The 19,845-nt window shown below is 50.9% G+C and overlaps 1 protein-coding gene across 2 annotated transcripts; it reads left to right on the forward strand.

Annotated features, from left to right (window-relative positions):
- The first annotated feature begins 4,599 nt into the window (after positions 1-4,599).
- Positions 4,600-18,996, forward strand: LOC141054362 (2-acylglycerol O-acyltransferase 2-B-like). Of its 2 annotated transcripts, XM_073551687.1 has the most exons (7): positions 4,600-4,623; positions 6,690-6,882; positions 14,317-14,495; positions 14,820-15,024; positions 15,163-15,334; positions 15,410-15,609; positions 17,393-18,996. In XM_073551687.1, exons 2-7 carry the CDS (start codon positions 6,690-6,692, stop codon positions 17,545-17,547), a joined length of 1,104 nt encoding a protein of 367 aa, XP_073407788.1. In that variant the 5' UTR covers positions 4,600-4,623; the 3' UTR covers positions 17,548-18,996. The 2 variants fall into 2 exon arrangements, with proteins under 2 accessions (XP_073407788.1, XP_073407787.1); XM_073551686.1 differs by lacking the exon at positions 4,600-4,623 and having other exon boundaries at positions 5,530-6,882.
- The last annotated feature ends 849 nt before the right edge of the window (positions 18,997-19,845 follow it).

The raw sequence follows: 19,845 nt of genomic DNA on the forward strand, positions 1-19,845 counted from the left end.
GTACACCTCGTACACACACGGCTCTGATCCGTACACCTCGTACACACACGGCTCCAATCCGTACACCTCGTACACACACGGCTCCGCTCCCTACACCTCGTACACGCACGGTTCCGCTCCGTACACCTCGTACACGCGCGGCTCCGCTCCGTACACCTCGTACACACACGGCTCCAATCCGTACACCTCGTACACACACGGCTCCGCTCCCTACACCTCGTACACGCACGGCTCCGCTCCGTACACCTCGTACACACACGGCTCCGCTCCGTACACCTCGTACACACACCACTCCACTCCATACACCTGGTACACACATCTCTCTGCTCCGTACACCTCGTATACACGCGGCTCCGCTCCGTACACCTTGTACACACACTGCTCCGCTCCGCTCCGTACACCTCGTACACACGGCTCCGCTCCGTACACCTCGTACTCACGCGGCTCCGCTCCGTACACCTCATACACACACCACTCTGCTCCGTACACCTCGTACACACACGGCTCCGCTCCGTACACCTCGTACACACAGCTCCGCTCCGTACACCTCGTACACACGGCCCCGCTCCGTACACCTCGTACACACACGGCTCCGCTCCTACACCTCGTACACACGCGGCTCCGCTCCGTACACCTCGTACACACGCGGCTCCGCTCCGTACACCTCGTACACACGCGGCTCCGCTCCGTACACCTCGTACACACACGGCTCCTCTCCGTACACCTCGTACACACACGGCTCCGCTCCGTACACCTCGTACACACACGGCTCCGCTCCGTACACCTCGTACACACACGGCTCCGCTCCGTACACCTCGTACACACACGGCTCCGCTCCGTACACCTCGTACACACACGGCTCCGCTCCGTACACCTCGTACACACACGGCTCCGCTCCGTACACCTCGTACACACACGGCTCCGTTCCGTACACCTCGTACACACAAGGCTCCGCTCCGTACACCTCGTACACGCGCGGCTCCGCTCCGTACACCTCGTACACGCGCGGCTCCGCTCCGTACACCTCGTACACGCGCGGCTCCGCTCCGTACACCTCGCACACACGGCTCCGCTACTTACACCTCGTACACACACGGCTCCGCTCCGTACACCTCGTACACACACGGCTCCGTTCCGTACACCTCGTACACACAAGGCTCCGCTCCGTACACCTCGTACACGCGCGGCTCCGCTCCGTACACCTCGTACACGCGCGGCTCCGCTCCGTACACCTCGTACACACGCGGCTCCGCTCCGTACACCTCGTACACGCGCGGCTCCGCTCCGTACACCTCGTACACGCGCGGCTCCGCTCCGTACACCTCGTACACACGCGGCTCCGCTCCGTACACCTCGTACACACGCGGCTCCGCTCCGTACACCTCGTACACACGCGGCTCCGCTCCGTACACCTCGTACACACGCGGCTCCTCTCCGTACACCTCGTACACACACGGCTCCGCTCCGTACAACTCGTACACACACGGCTCCGCTCCGTACACCTCGTACACACACGGCTCCGCTCCGTACACCTCGTACACACACGGCTCCGCTCCGTACACCTCGTACACACACCACTCTGCTCCGTACACCTCGTATACACGCGGCTCCGCTCCGTACACCTCGTACACACACCGCTCCGCTCCGTACACCTCGTACACACACCACTCTGCTCCGTACACCTCGTATACACGCGGCTCCGCTCCGTACACCTTGTACACACACTGCTCCGCTCCGTACACATTATACACACGTGGCTCCGCTCCGTACCCCTCGTACACACGTGGCTCCGCTCCGTACACCTCGTACACACGGCTCCGCTCCGTACACCTCGTACACGCGCGGCTCCGCTCCGTACACCTCATACACACACCACTCTGCTCCGTACACCTCGTACACACACGGCTCCGCTCCGTACACCTCGTACACACAGCTCCGCTCCGTACACCTTGTACACACGGCTCCGCTCCATACACCTCGTACACACACGGCTCCGCTCCTACACCTCGTACACACACGACTCCGCTCCGTATACCTCGTACACACACGGCTCCGCTCCGTACACCTCGTACACACACGGCTCCGCTCCGTACACCTCGTACACACACGGCTCAGCTCCGTACACCTCGTACACACACGGCTCCGCTCCGTACACCTCGTACACACACGGCTCCGCTCCGTACACCTCGTACACACACGGCTCCGCTCCGTACACCTCGTACACACACGGCTCCGCTCCGTACACCTCGTACACACACGGCTCCGCTCCGTACACCTCGTACACACACGGCTCCGCTCCGTACACCTTGTACACACACCGCTCCGCTCCGTACACCTCGTACACACACCGCTCCGCTCCGTACACCTCGTACACACACCGCTCTGCTCCGTACACCTCGTATACACGCGGCTCCGCTCCGTACACCTCGTACACACGCGGCTCCGCTGCGTACACCTCGTACACACACGGCTCCGCTCCGTACACCTCGTACACGCGCGGCTCCGCTCCGTACACCTCGTACACGCGCGGCTCCGCTCCGTACACCTCGCACACACGGCTCCGCTACTTACACCTCGTACACACGGCTCCGCTCCGTACACCTCGTACACACACGGCTCCGCTCCCTACACCTCGTACACACGCGGCTCCGCTCCGTACACCTCGTACACGCGCGGCTCCGCTCCGTACACCTCGTACACACGCGGCTCCGCTCCGTACACCTCGTACACGCGCGGCTCCGCTCCGTACACCTCGTACACGCGCGGCTCCGCTCCGTACACCTCGTACACACGCGGCTCCGCTCCGTACACCTCGTACACACGCGGCTCCGCTCCGTACACCTCGTACACACGCGGCTCCGCTCCGTACACCTCGTACACACGCGGCTCCTCTCCGTACACCTCGTACACACACGGCTCCGCTCCGTACAACTCGTACACACACGGCTCCGCTCCGTACACCTCGTACACACACGGCTCCGCTCCGTACACCTCGTATACACGCGGCTCCGCTCCGTACACCTCGTACACACACCGCTCCGCTCCGTACACCTCGTACACACACCACTCTGCTCCGTACACCTCGTATACACGCGGCTCCGCTCCGTACACCTTGTACACACACTGCTCCGCTCCGTACACATTATACACACGTGGCTCCGCTCCGTACCCCTCGTACACACGTGGCTCCGCTCCGTACACCTCGTACACACGGCTCCGCTCCGTACACCTCGTACACGCGCGGCTCCGCTCCGTACACCTCATACACACACCACTCTGCTCCGTACACCTCGTACACACACGGCTCCGCTCCGTACACCTCGTACACACAGCTCCGCTCCGTACACCTTGTACACACGGCTCCGCTCCATACACCTCGTACACACACGGCTCCGCTCCTACACCTCGTACACACACGACTCCGCTCCGTATACCTCGTACACACACGGCTCCGCTCCGTACACCTCGTACACACACGGCTCCGCTCCGTACACCTCGTACACACACGGCTCAGCTCCGTACACCTCGTACACACACGGCTCCGCTCCGTACACCTCGTACACACACGGCTCCGCTCCGTACACCTCGTACACACACGGCTCCGCTCCGTACACCTCGTACACACACGGCTCCGCTCCGTACACCTCGTACACACACGGCTCCGCTCCGTACACCTCGTACACACACGGCTCCGCTCCGTACACCTTGTACACACACCGCTCCGCTCCGTACACCTCGTACACACACCGCTCCGCTCCGTACACCTCGTACACACACCGCTCTGCTCCGTACACCTCGTATACACGCGGCTCCGCTCCGTACACCTCGTACACACGCGGCTCCGCTCCGTACACCTCGTACACACACGGCTCCGCTCCGTACACCTCGTACACACACGGCTCCGCTCCGTACACCTCGTATACACGCGGCTCCGCTCCGTACACCTCGTACACACACGGCTCCGCTCCGTACACCTCATACACACACAGCTCTGCTACATCTACCCTGTAAGGCTGTGTGCACACGCTGCGGATTAGGTGCAGATTCATCCGCGCGGATTTTGTAAAATCCGCAGGTGAAACCGCAGGTCAAAAGACCTGCGGTTTTACCTGTGGATTGCTCTGCGGTTTGGCCCTGTGGTTTTTCATCTCCTCAATGGAGGAGATGGCAAACCGCAGGAGAATCCACAGAAAGAATTGACATGTCAATTCTTTCTGCGGATTGAAAACCGCAGATAATCCGCGCGGAAAATTCCGCACCGTCTGCATTGCGGTTTTAGATTCCCATAGGGAATCATGGTAATCCGCAGCGTGTGCACACAGCCTTAACCCCTCCTGACCCCACACATACTTACCTCATCCAGCACCATGACAACAGCACAGCAGAGTCTTGCAGACACTAAGAGGCAAGGCTGAGCACACAGGACCTGTGACGAGGTCACAGGAGGGGCGGAGTCAGGGGGGTCACATGATCAGGGGTCTGGACAAAGGCTCCTGATCATGTGACCCCCTGACTCCTCCCCTCCTGTGACCTCATCACAGGTCCTGTGAACAGAGAAGAGAGCAGGCAAGTGACGCTGTGAGTGGCTGCGGGGGGGAGGTCTCATGCTACGGCGAGGATGGGGTGTGTGGCGGCTTATCTCCCTGCAGTGCGGGAGGGTTGGAAACTATAACCGCTGTGCCCGCAGAGGGCCAGCGGCAGGAGCAACAGCCAGGCCAGTGGCCGCATCAGCTGGCAAGCGGCCAGATGATCAGGCACTGCCGCCAACAGCCCACATGACAGCGGCCCAGCGGGAAAATGCCCGGTTGGTTATATTACCAATCCGGGCCTGATGTGTACCAACTTAAACCAAGCTCAATTTTTGTGTTTTTTCTTTGTATTTTTGCATTCTGTGCAAGCCGGAGTGTGGCCTCCCTCTCCTGAGCTGGAAATTGTATTTAAAGGCTTCCCCTGACTGGTGTCCGGTGGTTGTGACCCGGTCCTTGTCTGCCCCTATTCACACAGACGTCAACTTTGACACATGATAAGGTTATTAATACTAGACAGTGTAGGACCGTCCCGATCACAGAGTCGCCTTGTCGTGGTGGGACGGCTTTTATGCTATGTTTGATCAAATACAGTATTACTAAGAACTCTGTGTGATTTAAATGCACTTTTGCTTTTCACTTATTTAATTGCAGCAGGGTTTTTTTCATCTTGTCTTTTGTAGGTTTTGTATGCTTTTTGGCCATGTGAACATGCATTTATATGCTGCATGTGTACCAACTTAAACCAAGGTCAATTTTTGTGTTTTTTCTTGACTTTATCATGTAGAATTTAATTACTGATTTTAGGTTCCTCATCATCTCACCTGGAGAATTCTACTTTTCCATCACCGGACCCCACTGCAGCATCACTCCCTGCCCCCATCTGTCTCATTCTCTTTCCCACCTTTGTGTTTTTTGTCACATGTATATTTGGGGGCAGCTGGATTTTTGCGAAATTTGTGTTGTACTAGAAAAAAAACGAAAGAAAAACTTCCACAGTTACTGAATTTTTTTTTTTTACATTTTTTTATTCCCAGTTTCCATTTCCCTTTTCTTTGCTGATATTTGATGTTGTAAAAAAATGGTCTATAGAAACCATTAGCAAGAAGGCCAGTGCTGCTGACAGATCTTAGAATGGCTATGTCAAAATTTGCACTGTTCAGGCCCTTAACACAAGGATGTCATATTAAAAACCACAAAGCAGCAGCTGCATTCCCTGCCTCAGCTTTTATTCAGGCTCTAATAGTCCTTTCTGATTGGCTGTGCTTTACCATGTGATGTAATGGCTGCAAGGCTTAGGGAAGCCCTTCCAGCCTTACACAAGTTCATGTGAAGCTTTCCTGGCAGATGCAATGTTCTGCAATGTGTAAAATGGAGGACATTTTGGGCAATTTGCACAAATTTGTCAGATTCCCCAAAAAAATCAAATTATTTTGCTCATCTCTTTTAGATACCAGATACTTCTACTGGGTATTAATGAGCGTTTCAGACCCATAACCATTATGGGATTTCATGTTCAAGCAATGACACATACTTAGAAAATGCAGAACAGCCAGCAGCATCTATCCTGCTTGCTGACGGCTTCTAAGTATTCGTTAAAGGTATAAAAAAAAAAGGTAGCGCTCTCCCTTCACACCTCACATTAATGGTGAGTCCAACATCTAATAGTACTTCCAAAGTCCCCTTCAACATCTGGGCGGCTCCTGAAAAAAGAAAAGCGTCAAATCTCCTTCGAATCACCAAAGCCTCCTGGCTATCGCTTTTGGAAATTTCCCATTTTCAGCCAAAATCTGGGGTGGAAAACGGGTTGTGGATGGGGCATGGAAGAGGGTGAAGGCTGTAAAATTCCATTTGTGGAATTAGCGCTTGTTTAGTTGAGAGACCTGCCACATCGGCCCTGTGTGGGTCCTTGCTGGATTATCGAGGCTTCCGAAGTAGTAGACGTTCCATTATTTCATGACCTTTTCTGTTACTTTCTTCCTTGTGAGTCTGTGCAATCTCTTACATACTTTCTGTCTGCACTTATCCCTCTCTTGGCTCTGTCTTGTGTCCTTCTTTATATCTTGCGCCAATCATTTCTCAAACCCTCAGTGGTGGCTGCAGCCAATGTGGCGGTGGTGTCGGGAGGAGGTGACCTTGCTGTCTTTGGCCCTTCTGTCCCAGATGGTGCCCCGGGGGAGTGGTGCACAGCTATATACTGGCAGGATGAGACTGCTCGTCCTCTCTGATTCCTCCTCGGTTGTCCCCTGTCTTCTCCTCATCATGTGGATCAAGTTTGCTCCTCTACTTGTTCCCCTGGACAGAAGGCTGCAGACGGCGGCGGTGCTGCAGTGGACCTTCTCCTTCCTGGCTCTGGGTGAGTTCTCCATCATACTGCTCTTCTGCTCATCCCTGTATTGTGCTGTAGTCACAGCCACAGCTGCACTCACAATTCTCCAATGGGGTCTGAGGAGAGACTGCGCTGCTGGGTACAGTCTGGTAGGAGAGCAATGCATTATGGGTCCAAAATTATCTAACGTCCATTAGAGAGTGGCCCATCTTGAACATCGGGATATCTCACTCTACGATAACGTCAAACCTACTATATGCAGCCGAACTGCCAGTGCCACCGACCACAGCGGGTGCTCTCTAGTCTCACATCTCTCTTTCATACTCTCTCATTTTACCACAATTCTCTCACCTCTATCCCTCTTTTCTCTCATCTCTATCCCTCTCTTCTCTCTCACCTTTATCCCTCTCTTCTCTCATCTCTATCTCTCTCCCCTCTATCGCTCTTCTTTCATTTCTGTCCCTCTCTTCTCTCTCACATCGATCCCTCTCTCTCATCTCTATCCCTCTCTTCTCTCTCACATTTATCCCTCTTCTCTCTCATCTCTTTCCCTCTCTCTCATCTCTATCCCTCTCTTCTCTCTCACATTTATCCCTCTCTTCTCTCTCACATCGATCCCTCTTTCTCACATCTATCCCTCTCTTCTCTCTCACATTTATCCATCTTCTCTCTCATCTCTTTCCCTCTCTTCTCTCTTCTCTATCCCTCTGTTCTCTTGTTAGCATTGCCAAAGCAAATGGTAAAAATAGGGGAATGGGGTAGGGAGGCATATAGAGGTGCAGGGTATATCAGGCTCCTTTTAGAGGATAAGGGCATGTCCAGGGTGGGGTATAGGAGTCCATGACATATCAGGCTCTTCTTTATCCCTCTCTTTCTCTCTCTCATCTCTCTCACCTCTATCCCTCTCATCTCTCTCATCTCTACCCCTCTATCTCTAATCTCTATCCCTCTCTTCTCTTCTCACCTCTATCCCTCTCAATTCAATTCAAATGAGCCTTATTGGTAGGACTAAGTACATGTTAGCATTGCCAAAGCAAATGGTAAAAATAGGGGGATGGGGGTAGGGAGTTGGGTCGCCCTCCCAGGGCCGTGGGGTACTCGGTACCGGGCCAGCGTCTGCGGGATGTGTCACAGCAGCGGTGACCCGGTCCGTGGCCCTGGGAGCCCAAACAGGGGAAGTTTGAATGGTGGGATGTAGTTAATGGAATAGTTTCTGATGCCACCTGTGGTGTTCGGCAAGTGAGATGTTAGACCGACGCTGCATGCAGATCCTCTGGGGCTGGTGGTGTGTTGCAGCCAAGATGGTGAAGCTCCCCACAGGTGGAGCTGTAGCCCCAGGGCAGTGTAGATGTAGGGGTAGAGGAGAGGCACAAGCGGTGTAGAAACTGGCACCCAGATGTAGCGGTGCTGGGTGTGTTGGCGCAAGAATCAATGGAGGACACCAGGGCTTGTAGTTCCAAAGCTTTACTCACAGTCTGTAGTACACACAGGTGCCTGCCTCCGTGCCGTGTCCTCCGGGTCTGGGACACAATGAACCTCCAGGCCAGATGGAATGCTCCCTTCCAACGCTCCGCCAACATGTGCCTTTCTGAACGTCTCCTCTTATAGCGCCTTTAAGTGTGTAGTACTCCCAGTACTGAGGTACACTGGAGTGCCTCCTGACAGATGTTCCCAAGAACTCTACTTGTACGGCAGACAGCTGTAGCCTGCTTCAGGGACTCCTTACTCCTGAGTCCCGGCTCACTATCAAGGTTGCTGTTGTGCCCCCAAGTCTTAGATGGGAGTATTGCATTTACAGCCCACTACTCCACCGGTGTCTGCTGTAGGACCAATAGTATCCATACAACCTCGGGGTCCGGGCCCCGGCCTTGCGCTTAGAACTTCTAGGCAGGGTTCTTCCTCTAACCCACGTCCTCTGTTCCCGTTTACTCCTACGTTCCGTACTAGTATTTCCTTCTTATGGAAGATCAGTTTTCAGTTCAATGTCTTTCTCCTTCTTTCCTTTCCCGTGCCAGCAGACCCAGGTCACTGAGATCTGCTGCAGTACCTCCTTCCTCCATCCCTCTCCCAGGGATCTTCTTTCCTCACTCCTCTCTGAGTGACTCTCCAACTGACTGACCTCAAATCCTAAACCTCCCCGCTCTTTTATGTATTCTAACTCCACCCGCCTCCCAGCACGTTTCGTGTTCCAAGCAGGGAGCCACCAAAGGTCCTCTGCTACACTCTAAGCAGGGAGCCGCAATGTGGCTTTGCTGAATTACCGCATTGTGTGGGATGCAGGTGTTGGAGCGTGGTCAGGAGCCTCCAACTTATCTGGATGGTGGGGCACCACACCTCAGAAGGAGGTGCAGTACCTCTGTGGCGACTGAGCCTCAGGGGCGCCACAGAGGCATATAGAGGAGCAGGGTATATCAGGCTCCTTTTAGAGGATAAGGGCATGTCCATGGTGGGGTATAGGAGTCCATGACATAACAGGCTCTTCTCTATCCCTCTCTTCTCTCTCTCCTCTATCCCTTCTCTCTCTCCTCTATCCCTTCTCTCTCTCCTCTATCCCTTTCTTCTCTCTCATCTCTATCCCTCTCTTCTCTCTCACCTCTATCCCTCTCTTCTCTTTCACCTCTATCCCTCTCTTCTCTCTCTCCCTCTCTTCTCTCATCTCTATCCCGCTCTTTGTCTTTCACCTCTATCCCTCACTTCTCTCTCACCTCTATCCCTCTGTTCTCTCTCACTTCTATCACTTTCTTGTCTCTCATTTCTGTCCCTCTCGTCTCTCACCTCTATCCCTCTATTTTCTCTCACCTGTATCCCTCTCTTTTCTCTCTCATCTCTATCCCTCTATTCTCTCTCACCTCTATCCCTCTCTTCTCTTTCACCTCTATCCCTCTCTTCTCTCTCTGCCTCTCTTCTCTCATCTCTATCCCGCTCTTTGTCTTTCACCTCTATCCCTCACTTCTCTCTCACCTCTATCCCTCTCTTCTCTCTCACCTATATTCCTTTCTTTCATCTCTATCCCTCTCATCTCTACCCCTCTTTCTCTTTCATGTCTATCCCTCTTGTCTTTCTCACCTCTATCTCTCTTTTCTCTTTCATCTCTATCCCTCTCTTCTCTCTCACCTCCATCCCTCTCTTCTCTCTATCCCTCTTTTCTCTCTCATCTCTACCTCTCTCTTCTCTCTCATCTCTGTCCCTCTCTTCTCTCTCACCTCTATCCTTCTCTTCTCTCACCTTTATCCCTCTCTTCTCAAATTCAAATGAGCTTTATTGGCAGGACTAAGTACATGTTAGCATTGCATTGCCAAAGCAAATGGTTAAAAATTAGGAGGATGGGGTAGGGAGGCATATAGAGGTCCAGGATATATCAGGCTCCTTTTAGAGGATAGGGACATGTCCAGGGTGGGGTATAGGAGTCCATGACATATCAGGCTCTTTAGTAGGGGAATAAGGACGTGTCCAGGGTGGGGTATAGAAGTCTGTGACATATCATTCTTCTTTTAGTCTGTGGCAGGCACTGACATATTCTGTTGCTATGGCCGCTGCACTTTCCTCTTCCCCTAGTATTATCATCAGTTTCTCTTCCTTCTCCATGGAAGTGAAGACTGGGAGGAGATCAGACAGTCTCTTGAAGTGAGTGTCCTTCACTGCGGAGCATTTGGGGCACCTCAGCAGGAAGTGGGCCTCATCCTCCACGGCCTCCTGGGGCCACTGCTGGCAGAATCTACTCTCTCAGGGCTTGTAGTTCTGTTGGAGCCGCCTGGATTCGATGAGTAGTCTGTGGGCGCTCAGTCTGTACCATCTCAGGATCTGTCACTCTTTGGGGTTTTCTAGTTTCTCTAGATTTGGGTCCAGTTTATACTCCCTCTGTAGATTCTGGTATATCGTTAGTTTCTGGGATTTTTTTTGTTTTTCCTCCAGATGCTGAGATATTCCTCTTTGACTTTGTGTACCATCTTCCGGATTTTGCCCTTTGCCAGCTCATGTAGGTTGGTGGCTTGGTTAGGATGGCTTTGGGTACTTTGTGTTGGGAGGCTTCCTGGTTCAGGAAGGCTTTGTGATGTTAGGAGACGGGACCACTACTTCGTAGATGAGCCTTGAATGACAGCGCCGCCTTCTGGATTGCGAGTTGTAGTGGGAATCTGCCCAGCTCTGCTCAGCAGGAGCTGTTTGATGTGCTCTGATGGACTTGAAGAAGATGCATTGGAGTCCCACTAAGACCAGTTTGGTTATGAGACTGGGCCCCAGACCTAACTGCCATACAGATGGATTGGGGCAATGATGGAGTCAAAGATTTTTAGCCAGATGGGTACTGGTGCCTGGAGATGGTACAGATGTCTTCTGATGACATAGGAGGCTTTGGATGCCTTGTTTTTCAGTAACTCCATGGCTTGTTTGAAGCTCCCTGACTGGCTGAGTTCTAGGCCCAGGTAGGTGTACTTTTTGGTCTCTATAAGTGGACTGTTGTCTATCATAAAGGTCAGATGGCCAGTAGGTTTCTGCTTTCTTTTATGGAACACCATGATATTAGTTTTCTTCTGGTTGATTGGCAGTGCCCATGTGCTGCTGAAGATCTGTAGAATTTTCAGATGATCTTGGAGGCCTTTCTTGGTTGGTGATAACAGCACAAGGTCATCAACATATAGCAGAAATTTCACCTGGGTGTCATGGAGGGTGAGTCCTGGCACTGAGGAGGACTCTAGGGCTCTATCCCTCTCTTCTCTCTCACCGCTATCCATCTCTTCTCTCATATATATCCCTTTCTTCTCTCTCATCTCTATCTCTCTCTTCTCTCTCACCTTTAGCCCTCTCACCTCTATCCCTCTCTTCTCTCTCACCGCTATCCACCTCTTCTCTCATCTCTATCCCTTTCTTCTCTCTCGTCTCTATCCCTCTCACCGCTATCCCACTCTTCTCTCTCACCGCTATCCCTCTCTTCTCTCTCATCTCTATCTCTCTCTTCTCTCTCACCTTTAGCCCTCTCACCGCTATCCCTCTCTTCTCTCTCATCTCTATCCCTCTCTTCTCTCTCATCTCTATCCCTTTCTTCTCTCTCATCTCTATCCCTCTCAACTCTATCCCTCTCTCATCTATATCCTCTCTTCTCTCCCACCTCTATCCCACTCTTTCTCTCTCACCTCTAACCCTCCTCTCATCTCTACCCCTCTCTTTCTCTCTTATTTATGACCCGCCCCGGAGGCAGTAGGGTACTCGGTGCCGGGCCCGTTGATTTCAATGGGAGATATCACAGTGGCAGTGACCCAGTCCGTGGCCTCAGGCAGTCAATGTAGAAGGGGTAGAGTGATGGGAATAAAGTTATTGAGATGATTCGTGACGCCACCTGTGGTTTCTGGTCAATTTGACCAGCGCTGCAGGGTAGCTTCTCTAGGACAGATGGTATAAGGCAGCAAGATGTAATAGCTCCCCACAGGTGGAGCTGTAGTCCCAGGGCAGTAGTAATAGGTGTTGAGGGAGAGGGTGCAGTGTTAGGCACAGAGATGTAGCTGTGCTGAAGGGGTTGCAGGAAGAAGGCAAGGACACAACAGGGTGCAGTTTCCTTTACCTTTTTACTTTGCTTTGTCCGTGCAGTCCACGATCCAGATCACAGATGGAACAGGAGTTGATCAGCCTGGGAGCAACTTAGGAATCTCTCTATGCAGATGGGTTGTGTAGTCTCCTTTCTAGCGCTTATCTGAGGCACTTGCAGTACTGTGTTACACTGAAGTTCCCCTTGCTTGCTCTTTTTAGAACGCCCCTCATATGGCAGGCAGCCGTAGCCTTCTATCTCTTCTGGCTCACACACGTTACTGCTGTGCCTCCGAGTCTTAGTTGGGAACAGAGCATTTACAGCCTTCTGTTCCTCCGGTTTCTGCTTCAGGACCATCAGCATCTACAGTATCCAACTTCGGATACCGGACTTCGAACCATGCGCTTGAAGCCAGAAGTGGGCCTGAATTCCCCTGAATCCTCCAGCTCCTCTTTTCCACAACCACACACTTTGCCCTCCTCACAGAACTGACTTAACTTCCCCTTCCCGGCCCCCAGAGAGCAGCTCCTACCCCAGTTTGGTTCAGAGCTCCCCCTGCTGGCCTGGAATGGGAACTGTGCTGTGTGTTGTATTTACCTGATAAAGAGACCCTTCGTTGCTTCCAAGCATGACATCACTAATGCCACTGTGGCGACCATACTCCTGGGGGCGCCACATTTATATCCCTCTTTTTCTCTATCATCTTTATCCCTCTCTTTGTCTCTTTTCTATCCAACTCTTTCTTCCTCATCTCTATTCCTCTCATCTCTCTCACCTCTATCCCTCTCATATCTCTCATCTCTATCCCTCTCTTGCTCTCTTCTCTCCTCTCACTTTTCATATCCCTCTCTCTCATACACACACTCTCTCATTCTTCATCTCTCCTAGCCCTCCATCTATATCACTTTTTCTCTTTCTCTCTCAAATTCAAATGACTCTTATTGGTGGGACTAAGTACATGTTAGCATTGCCAAAGCAAATGGTAAAAAAATAGGGGGACAGGGGTAGGGAGGCATATAGGGGTCCAGGATATATCAATCTCCTTTCAGTGGATAGGGACATGTCCAGGCTGGGGTATAGAGGTCCATGACATATGAGGCTCTTAGTTGGGGGATAGGGACATGTCCAGGCTGGGGTATAGGAGTCCATGACATATGAGGCGCTCTCTCTATTTTACATCTCTTTCTCTTTCTCTCTGACATCTATCTACTCTCTCCTCCTCTTCACATCTGCCTCGTCTTACTCTGCCTCACTCCTTTCTTTCTATCTCACTCTTTTTCTCTCTGTGTCCTTCTCTTTTTTCCCTTGCTTTCGTTCCTCACTCTCATCTGTATCCACATCCCTTGTTCTTTCTCCCTTTCCCTCCTTTATGTCTCTCTCTTGTATCCCTCCATCAGTCTCACTGTGTCTTGTTCTCACGTCTCTATCATTTCTATTTCTCATCCCTCCTTTGTGTGTCCCTCTTCCTTTCACTTCTCTCTCATTCTCCCATCCTTCTCTTTTTCATCCTATCCTCTACCATGTCTCGCTTTCATCCTTCTCTCGTTTGTCTCGCTCATCTCTCACTTTCGCTCTCATCTCTATCGGTATCTCTTTCTCTCTCATTCCTCAGTTATCTTTTCCACGTCTCTCTTTTTCTGTCATCATTTCTTTAGTTCCCATCACTTTATTTCTTCTTTCTCTTTTTCATCCTGCTTTCATCAGTCATTCTCATCGCTCTTACCCTTCTGTGATGCCTCTTTTTTTTTTTACTTGCAGTACTCCTCTTGCCCTCATGGAGTGCTGGTAAAATACCATGCCCATGATCTGCAGTAGGCGCTCTCCTCCAGTCGTGTGCAGCACAATATTGGGACCCTTGGGTGGTTCTCCTTCATATGTATGGTGGATGTAGTGGCAGACACCGGGCGGTGGGCGCCTCTTATGTCTTCTCTTCTGCTTTTCAGCGCAGTGCTGTCTGGTCCTTTATGTCCTCCTGGCCTGCTCCCAGTACTGGGTCCTGGCCGTCGTCTACTCTGCATGGCTGTACATAGACTGGGACACCCCATTCACCGGCGGCCGGAGGTCGGAGTGGGTGCGGAGCTGGACTGTGTGGAAGTATTTTGCCAATTACTTCCCTATCAAAGTGAGTAAGAAATGAGCTGCGGACCTTTCCATTATTAAGTAACAATCAGCACCTGTATCAGATATCTGAGTATTGCTCAGACACATACCATATGGTGCCGAGAGCAGGGTGGTCCCTGTAGTTACATCTACGAGGGTTTGGTAACCGTGTGACAAAGCACAACCTCTGAAGCATTACAAATGTCACTTCCTCTTCCTGGTTTCTGTAAGAAGAGCTGCTCTGGAGCACAAACTGCTGCTCTAACATGTGAAATGTTGATAATACTTTATCTACAAGGAATAACTAGCATACGTCTGACTTCCCTCTCTGTGACCTGTCTTACAGCTGGTCCGGACGGCCCCTCTCGACCCTGGTCACAATTACATCTTTGGATTCCACCCTCATGGTGTTCTTGTGGTTGGAGCTTTTGGAAATTTTTGCACTGAAGGAACGGGATTTTCCTGTCTGTTCCCGGGCCTCACTCCACATCTCCTCATGCTGCCAGCCTGGTTCCGGGTGCCGTTTTTTCGGGAGTATATCATGAGCGGGAGTAAGTAGAGAACTGCAGTCATCCGTAGCCCCCGATCATCTCATCCCATATCTGCCATCCATCTCTACCTCCTCCAACATCTTTCTCTCTCGTCACTGTCTCTTGAGGTTGTTTTTCTACATGTCACCAACTTTTTAGGTCTCGTGTCCTCTGACAAAAGAAGCGCCTCCTACCTCCTCTCTAAGGGTGGAGGGCAAGCTCTGGTCATAGCAGTTGGGGGTCCTCCTGAAGCTCTAGATGCGAAACCTGGAGAACTGACCCTACAAATCCTGAAGAGAACTGGATTCATTAAGCTGGCCTTGACCCATGGGTGAGACACCACGGCCATTTTTTTAGAGAGGCGTCCTTGTGTTTCGCGTACTCATACCCCTCGTTTTTTATACAGGGCTCACCTGGTTCCGGTTTTATCCTTCGGAGAGAACAATCTCTACTATCAGGTCAGCAATCCTCGGGGGTCTCTGCTGCGAAGCACTCAAGAAAAGCTGCAAAGAATTATGGGACTAGCAATACCCCTGTTCCATGGCCGAGGTGTGTTCCAGTACAGCTTGGGGCTACTTCCCCACAGGAGACCGGTCTATACAGTGGGTAAGCAGCATATTTACCTCTCCTTACCAGAAAAGACCCAGTTATCAATGAGATCTTGTCCTGAGATCCAGAACTCATCACTGCTCTAGACTTCAGAGATCCATAGTATTCATTCTGGAAACTGTCAACATGGTATTTTGAGTGTCTCACTGGCACGTGTACCCAGAAATTAATGTGACCCCATATGTGTCCCCAAGATATACTGAACCGCATATATAAATACTATGCTGCCATGTATATTTGCTCAGTGAGACACTGTTATGCCATGTGTGCCTCATGAGATAAATACTATGCTGCCATATGTGCCTGATACCTTATCCAGTCACCAACCAGAAAATAAATTAGTCACCCACCAGAAAATAACTAAATATTCAGACCCCAAAACAAACCCTAAAATTTTAGGATCTGTTTGAATGTCTACATTTCTTTTTGGGAAAAAAGAGGATGAATGAACTCATGGAGATCAACATCCAACACTGCGGAGACACCATCACGTTTCTCAACGCAGTGATTCTAGAGCAATGCCCCCATCCCTTATGGGAAATATGTAGAACATGCAAAACACAAGCCGCGGAGACACCATCACATGTTTCTCAACGCAAGCAATGACTGGCCAGGACTTTCCCGGGAAGGAACAACCACGGGAAGGGCAGTCTCCAATGAAGGAAACCACCTATGCCAAATCATGGTATCCATCCACAGACAGCTGTTTTGGGGTATTGCCCCTCATCAGTGTGGAGTAGGAAACTGGCTAGTAGGAGCAATGCCTAGTAGAAGACTGTGAAAAATGAGTAAGAATGAACTCATGGAGATCAACATCCAACACTGCGGAGACACCATCACGTTTCTCAACGCAGTGATTCTAGAGCAATGCCCCCATCCCTTATGGGAAATATGTAGAACATGCAAAACACAAGCCGCGGAGACACCATCACATGTTTCTCAACGCAAGCAATGACTGGCCAGGTCTTTCCCGGGAAGGAACAACCACGGGAAGGGCAGTCTCCAATGAAGGAGACCACCTATGCCAAACCATGGTATCCTTCAACAGACAGCTGTTTTGGGGTATTGCCCCTCATCAGTGTGGAGTAGGAAACTGGCTAGTAGGAGCAATGCCTAGTAGAAGACTGTGAAAAATGAGGAAGAATGAATTCATGGAGATCAACATCCAACACTGCGGAGACACCATCACATGTTTCTCAACGCAGTGATTCTAGAGCAATGCTCCCATCCCTTATGGGAAATATGTAAAACATGCAAACAGCTGTCTGTGGATGGATACCATGTTTTGGCATAGGTGGTTTCCTTCATTGGAGACTGCCCTTCCCGTGGTTGTTCCTTCCCGGGGAAAGACCTGGCTAGTCATTCCTTGCGTTGAGAAACATGTGATGGTGTCTCCGTGGCTTGTGTTTTGCATGTTTTACATTTCTTTTTGGGTCCAGTCTGCACAGTGTATAGGCATAAGGCGACACAGTATTTAGTATTTATCTGAAGGCCCATATGGCGGCACATTTTCACATATGTAGCTGGTAGTACAATTGTCCCAGTATCCTCTGGTCATTTTTGACGCCAAAGTGTGAGTTGTACTTTTACAGAAGTTGTGTTTTTTTATAAGGACCTGGCCGGCTTGCAATCTCCTGCTTCCCTGCTCATATGGATCTTGTGAGAGTTGTTTCTCTGTTTCAGTGTAAACGGGTAGCTTGGTTTAGCTGGTGGCTTGGTCTCAAGCTATTTGTATTTGTAGCGCTGCTCCATATGTCCTCATTACTTTTCTCTCTTTCAGTGGGATCTCCTATCCCGGTGGTTAAGAACTCTTCTCCTTCTCCCGAGGACATCGTGTCCCTCCATGCTCTCTATGTAGAAAAGCTGAAGGAACTTTTTGAGACCCACAAAATAAAATATGGAATTGAAAAAGATCGTCAACTCGTGCTCCTCTGAGACACCAATGAAGATCACAAGATGTTGCATAAATAATACTGAGTGAATCTATGAAGGGGAGATGCTTGGAAGATCCCAATGTCTACTTCACTAGAAGAAGACCGTTCTTCAGTTCAGATGATGACCGTCTATAATTCAAGAACTGTTGCCTGGAAGCCAAGAACTTTTATCTCGAAGTCTCTCTTGAAAACTCTTGTCTAGAAGTCTCTCAAGAACTTTTGTCTGGAACTCAAGAATTTTCAGCAAGAAATCTCACAAGACCTCTCCTCTGAGTTTCTGAAGACCTCTCATTCAGAAGCCTCTCAAGAACTCTTGTCTAGAACTTGTCAAGATCTTTCATTTAGAAGTCTCTCAAGAACTTTTGTCTAGAACTCAAGAACACGTATCTAGAAGTCTCTCAAAACCTCTCCTTTGAGCTTGTCAAGACCTCTCATCTAGAAGTCTCTGAAGAATTCTTGTCTAGAACTGAAAAACTCTCATCTAGAAGTGCCTCAAGACCTCTCATCTGAGCTTGTCAAGACCTTTCATCTAGAAGTCTCTCAAGAACTCTTGTCTACAACTCAAGAACGCTCATTGAGAAGTTTTCAAGACCTCTCCTCTGAGCTTGTCATGATCACGAAAAGACAGAGGTGGAAACAAGGAGTTAAAAAACATGTGTGAAACAAGCCAGAATAAGTGTTATACCTTAGATTCCTCACAGTACCCCTTTTACTCTGAAGTCAGCTTTACACCCCCTTGACTTTCACTCAAGCAGCTTCAACAGGTCCCACCTGGAATGGCTTCAAATGGACAAGTATGCCTTATCAAGAGTTCATTTGTCAAATCAACAGCCTTCAGAATGTGTTAGTGACCTTCAGGCGGTTTTGGCAGAAGCAGTGTTGGGTTCACAGGTCCATACAGTCTTGAGCGCTATTCCACAACTGTTCTAATCCTGAATACGGCAAGAACCACTCAACAAAGTAAAAAGAAATGACCGTTCATCGTTACATTAGGACAAGGAAGTGAGTCAATCCAGAAAATGGCTGGAACCTTAAAGGTATCCACAATTGCAGTGATGAAAACCTTCAATTATGATGATGAAACTCGATGATGAGGAGCACCCCAAGAAAGAAAGACCAAGAACTTATATAAGTTCATCGGGTACTAGTCACAGAAACCACAAAGTGACAGTGTGGTACTAGCAGGTACGCAGGACGCAGTGACGAGGCACGAGACGGTTTAGTGCTTTTAGTAATAACGTTTATAGGCCTAGAGGAAACTGTCCTCAGTCGTAGCCTGACCAACCAAAGGGGTAACAAGAGTTGCCCGCGTTGGGCTGCGCACGGCTGCCGCTAAGCCCCGCCCCCTGCTGCGCCTCTGCCGGTAGCTCCGCCTACGGACGCATGATGCTGCATGCGTCCTGCGTCCCCTATCTTTAGCACTGGGGGCGCAGGCCATGCGCAGTGTGCATTTGGCAGCGCATGCGTCCTTTTGACGCTGCGCCGACCAGCGCCAAACACAACAGGTTGCAATTTGGTGCGCTCGGCGCAGCGTCAAAAGGACGTATGCGCCGCCAAACGCATACTGCACACGGCCTGCATCCCCAGTGCTAAAGATAGGGGAGGCGGGCAGGGGGCGGGGCTGAGCGGCGGCCGTGCGCAGCCCAACGCTGCGGCCGTAAAAGCTAATGTGAAACTAGCCTTATACTAGCTCCTCCCCCAGCCCATTTGTCCATCTCAACGGTCCGTCCCTGAACTCTGTCCCCCGGGGAACAGTTTCCCCTGGAACCTAGGTGACAGTCCCCTTGGTTCCGGCCCGGACACTCGGTGGGGGCCCTTCTTCTCACACTAGCACCTCAGATAACAGCCCTCATAAATGATGTACAGACACAGCATTCTACAACGACATACTGTCCCATGTGGCAAGAGGATATTGACCTAAAACACTTCCAGGACATGTAATGGTGAGGTGACCAAGAAGGAGAGGAATGGACCTGGAAGCTGCCCCGGAGGAAATGGCCTCCACAGTCACCGCCCAACCTTAATCCAAGTGGGGTAGTTTGGGATGAGTTGGATGCCGAAAGGAGCCAAAGTAGAAACATCTGAGAACTTCTTCAGGACTGTTTTAGGCCATTCAAGGTGACTGACGAAGCTGTCGGAAAGCATGACAAGGGGGTCTAAAGCAGTCATCAGAGAAAAGGGGTTACTGTGAGGAATCTAAGAGATAACACTTATTCGGGTGTGTTTCTTTACTCTTTGTGGTTTTGTTGTCTCCAGTCCAAATCTGCTAACGAAATTAATTAAGTCTTCCCTGGAGTAA

This window comes from Dendrobates tinctorius, unplaced genomic scaffold (assembly GCF_039654945.1).
Source record: "Dendrobates tinctorius isolate UK_male_01 unplaced genomic scaffold, ASM3965494v1 ptg000178l, whole genome shotgun sequence".
In the NCBI taxonomy this organism is placed as follows: Eukaryota; Metazoa; Chordata; class Amphibia; order Anura; family Dendrobatidae; genus Dendrobates; species Dendrobates tinctorius.

Bases quoted from the DNA above. Each gene is read 5' to 3' on its own strand.
- LOC141054362 (XM_073551686.1), top strand. From the start codon at position 6,483: ATGACCTTTTCTGTTACTTTCTTCCTTGTGAGTCTGTGCAATCTCTTA. The intron at 15,025-15,162 runs GTAAGTAGAGAA...CCAACTTTTTAG, and splicing joins GGAGTATATCATGAGCGGGA to GTCTCGTGTCCTCTGACAAA. The intron at 15,335-15,409 runs GTGAGACACCAC...TTTTTTATACAG, and splicing joins AAGCTGGCCTTGACCCATGG to GGCTCACCTGGTTCCGGTTT.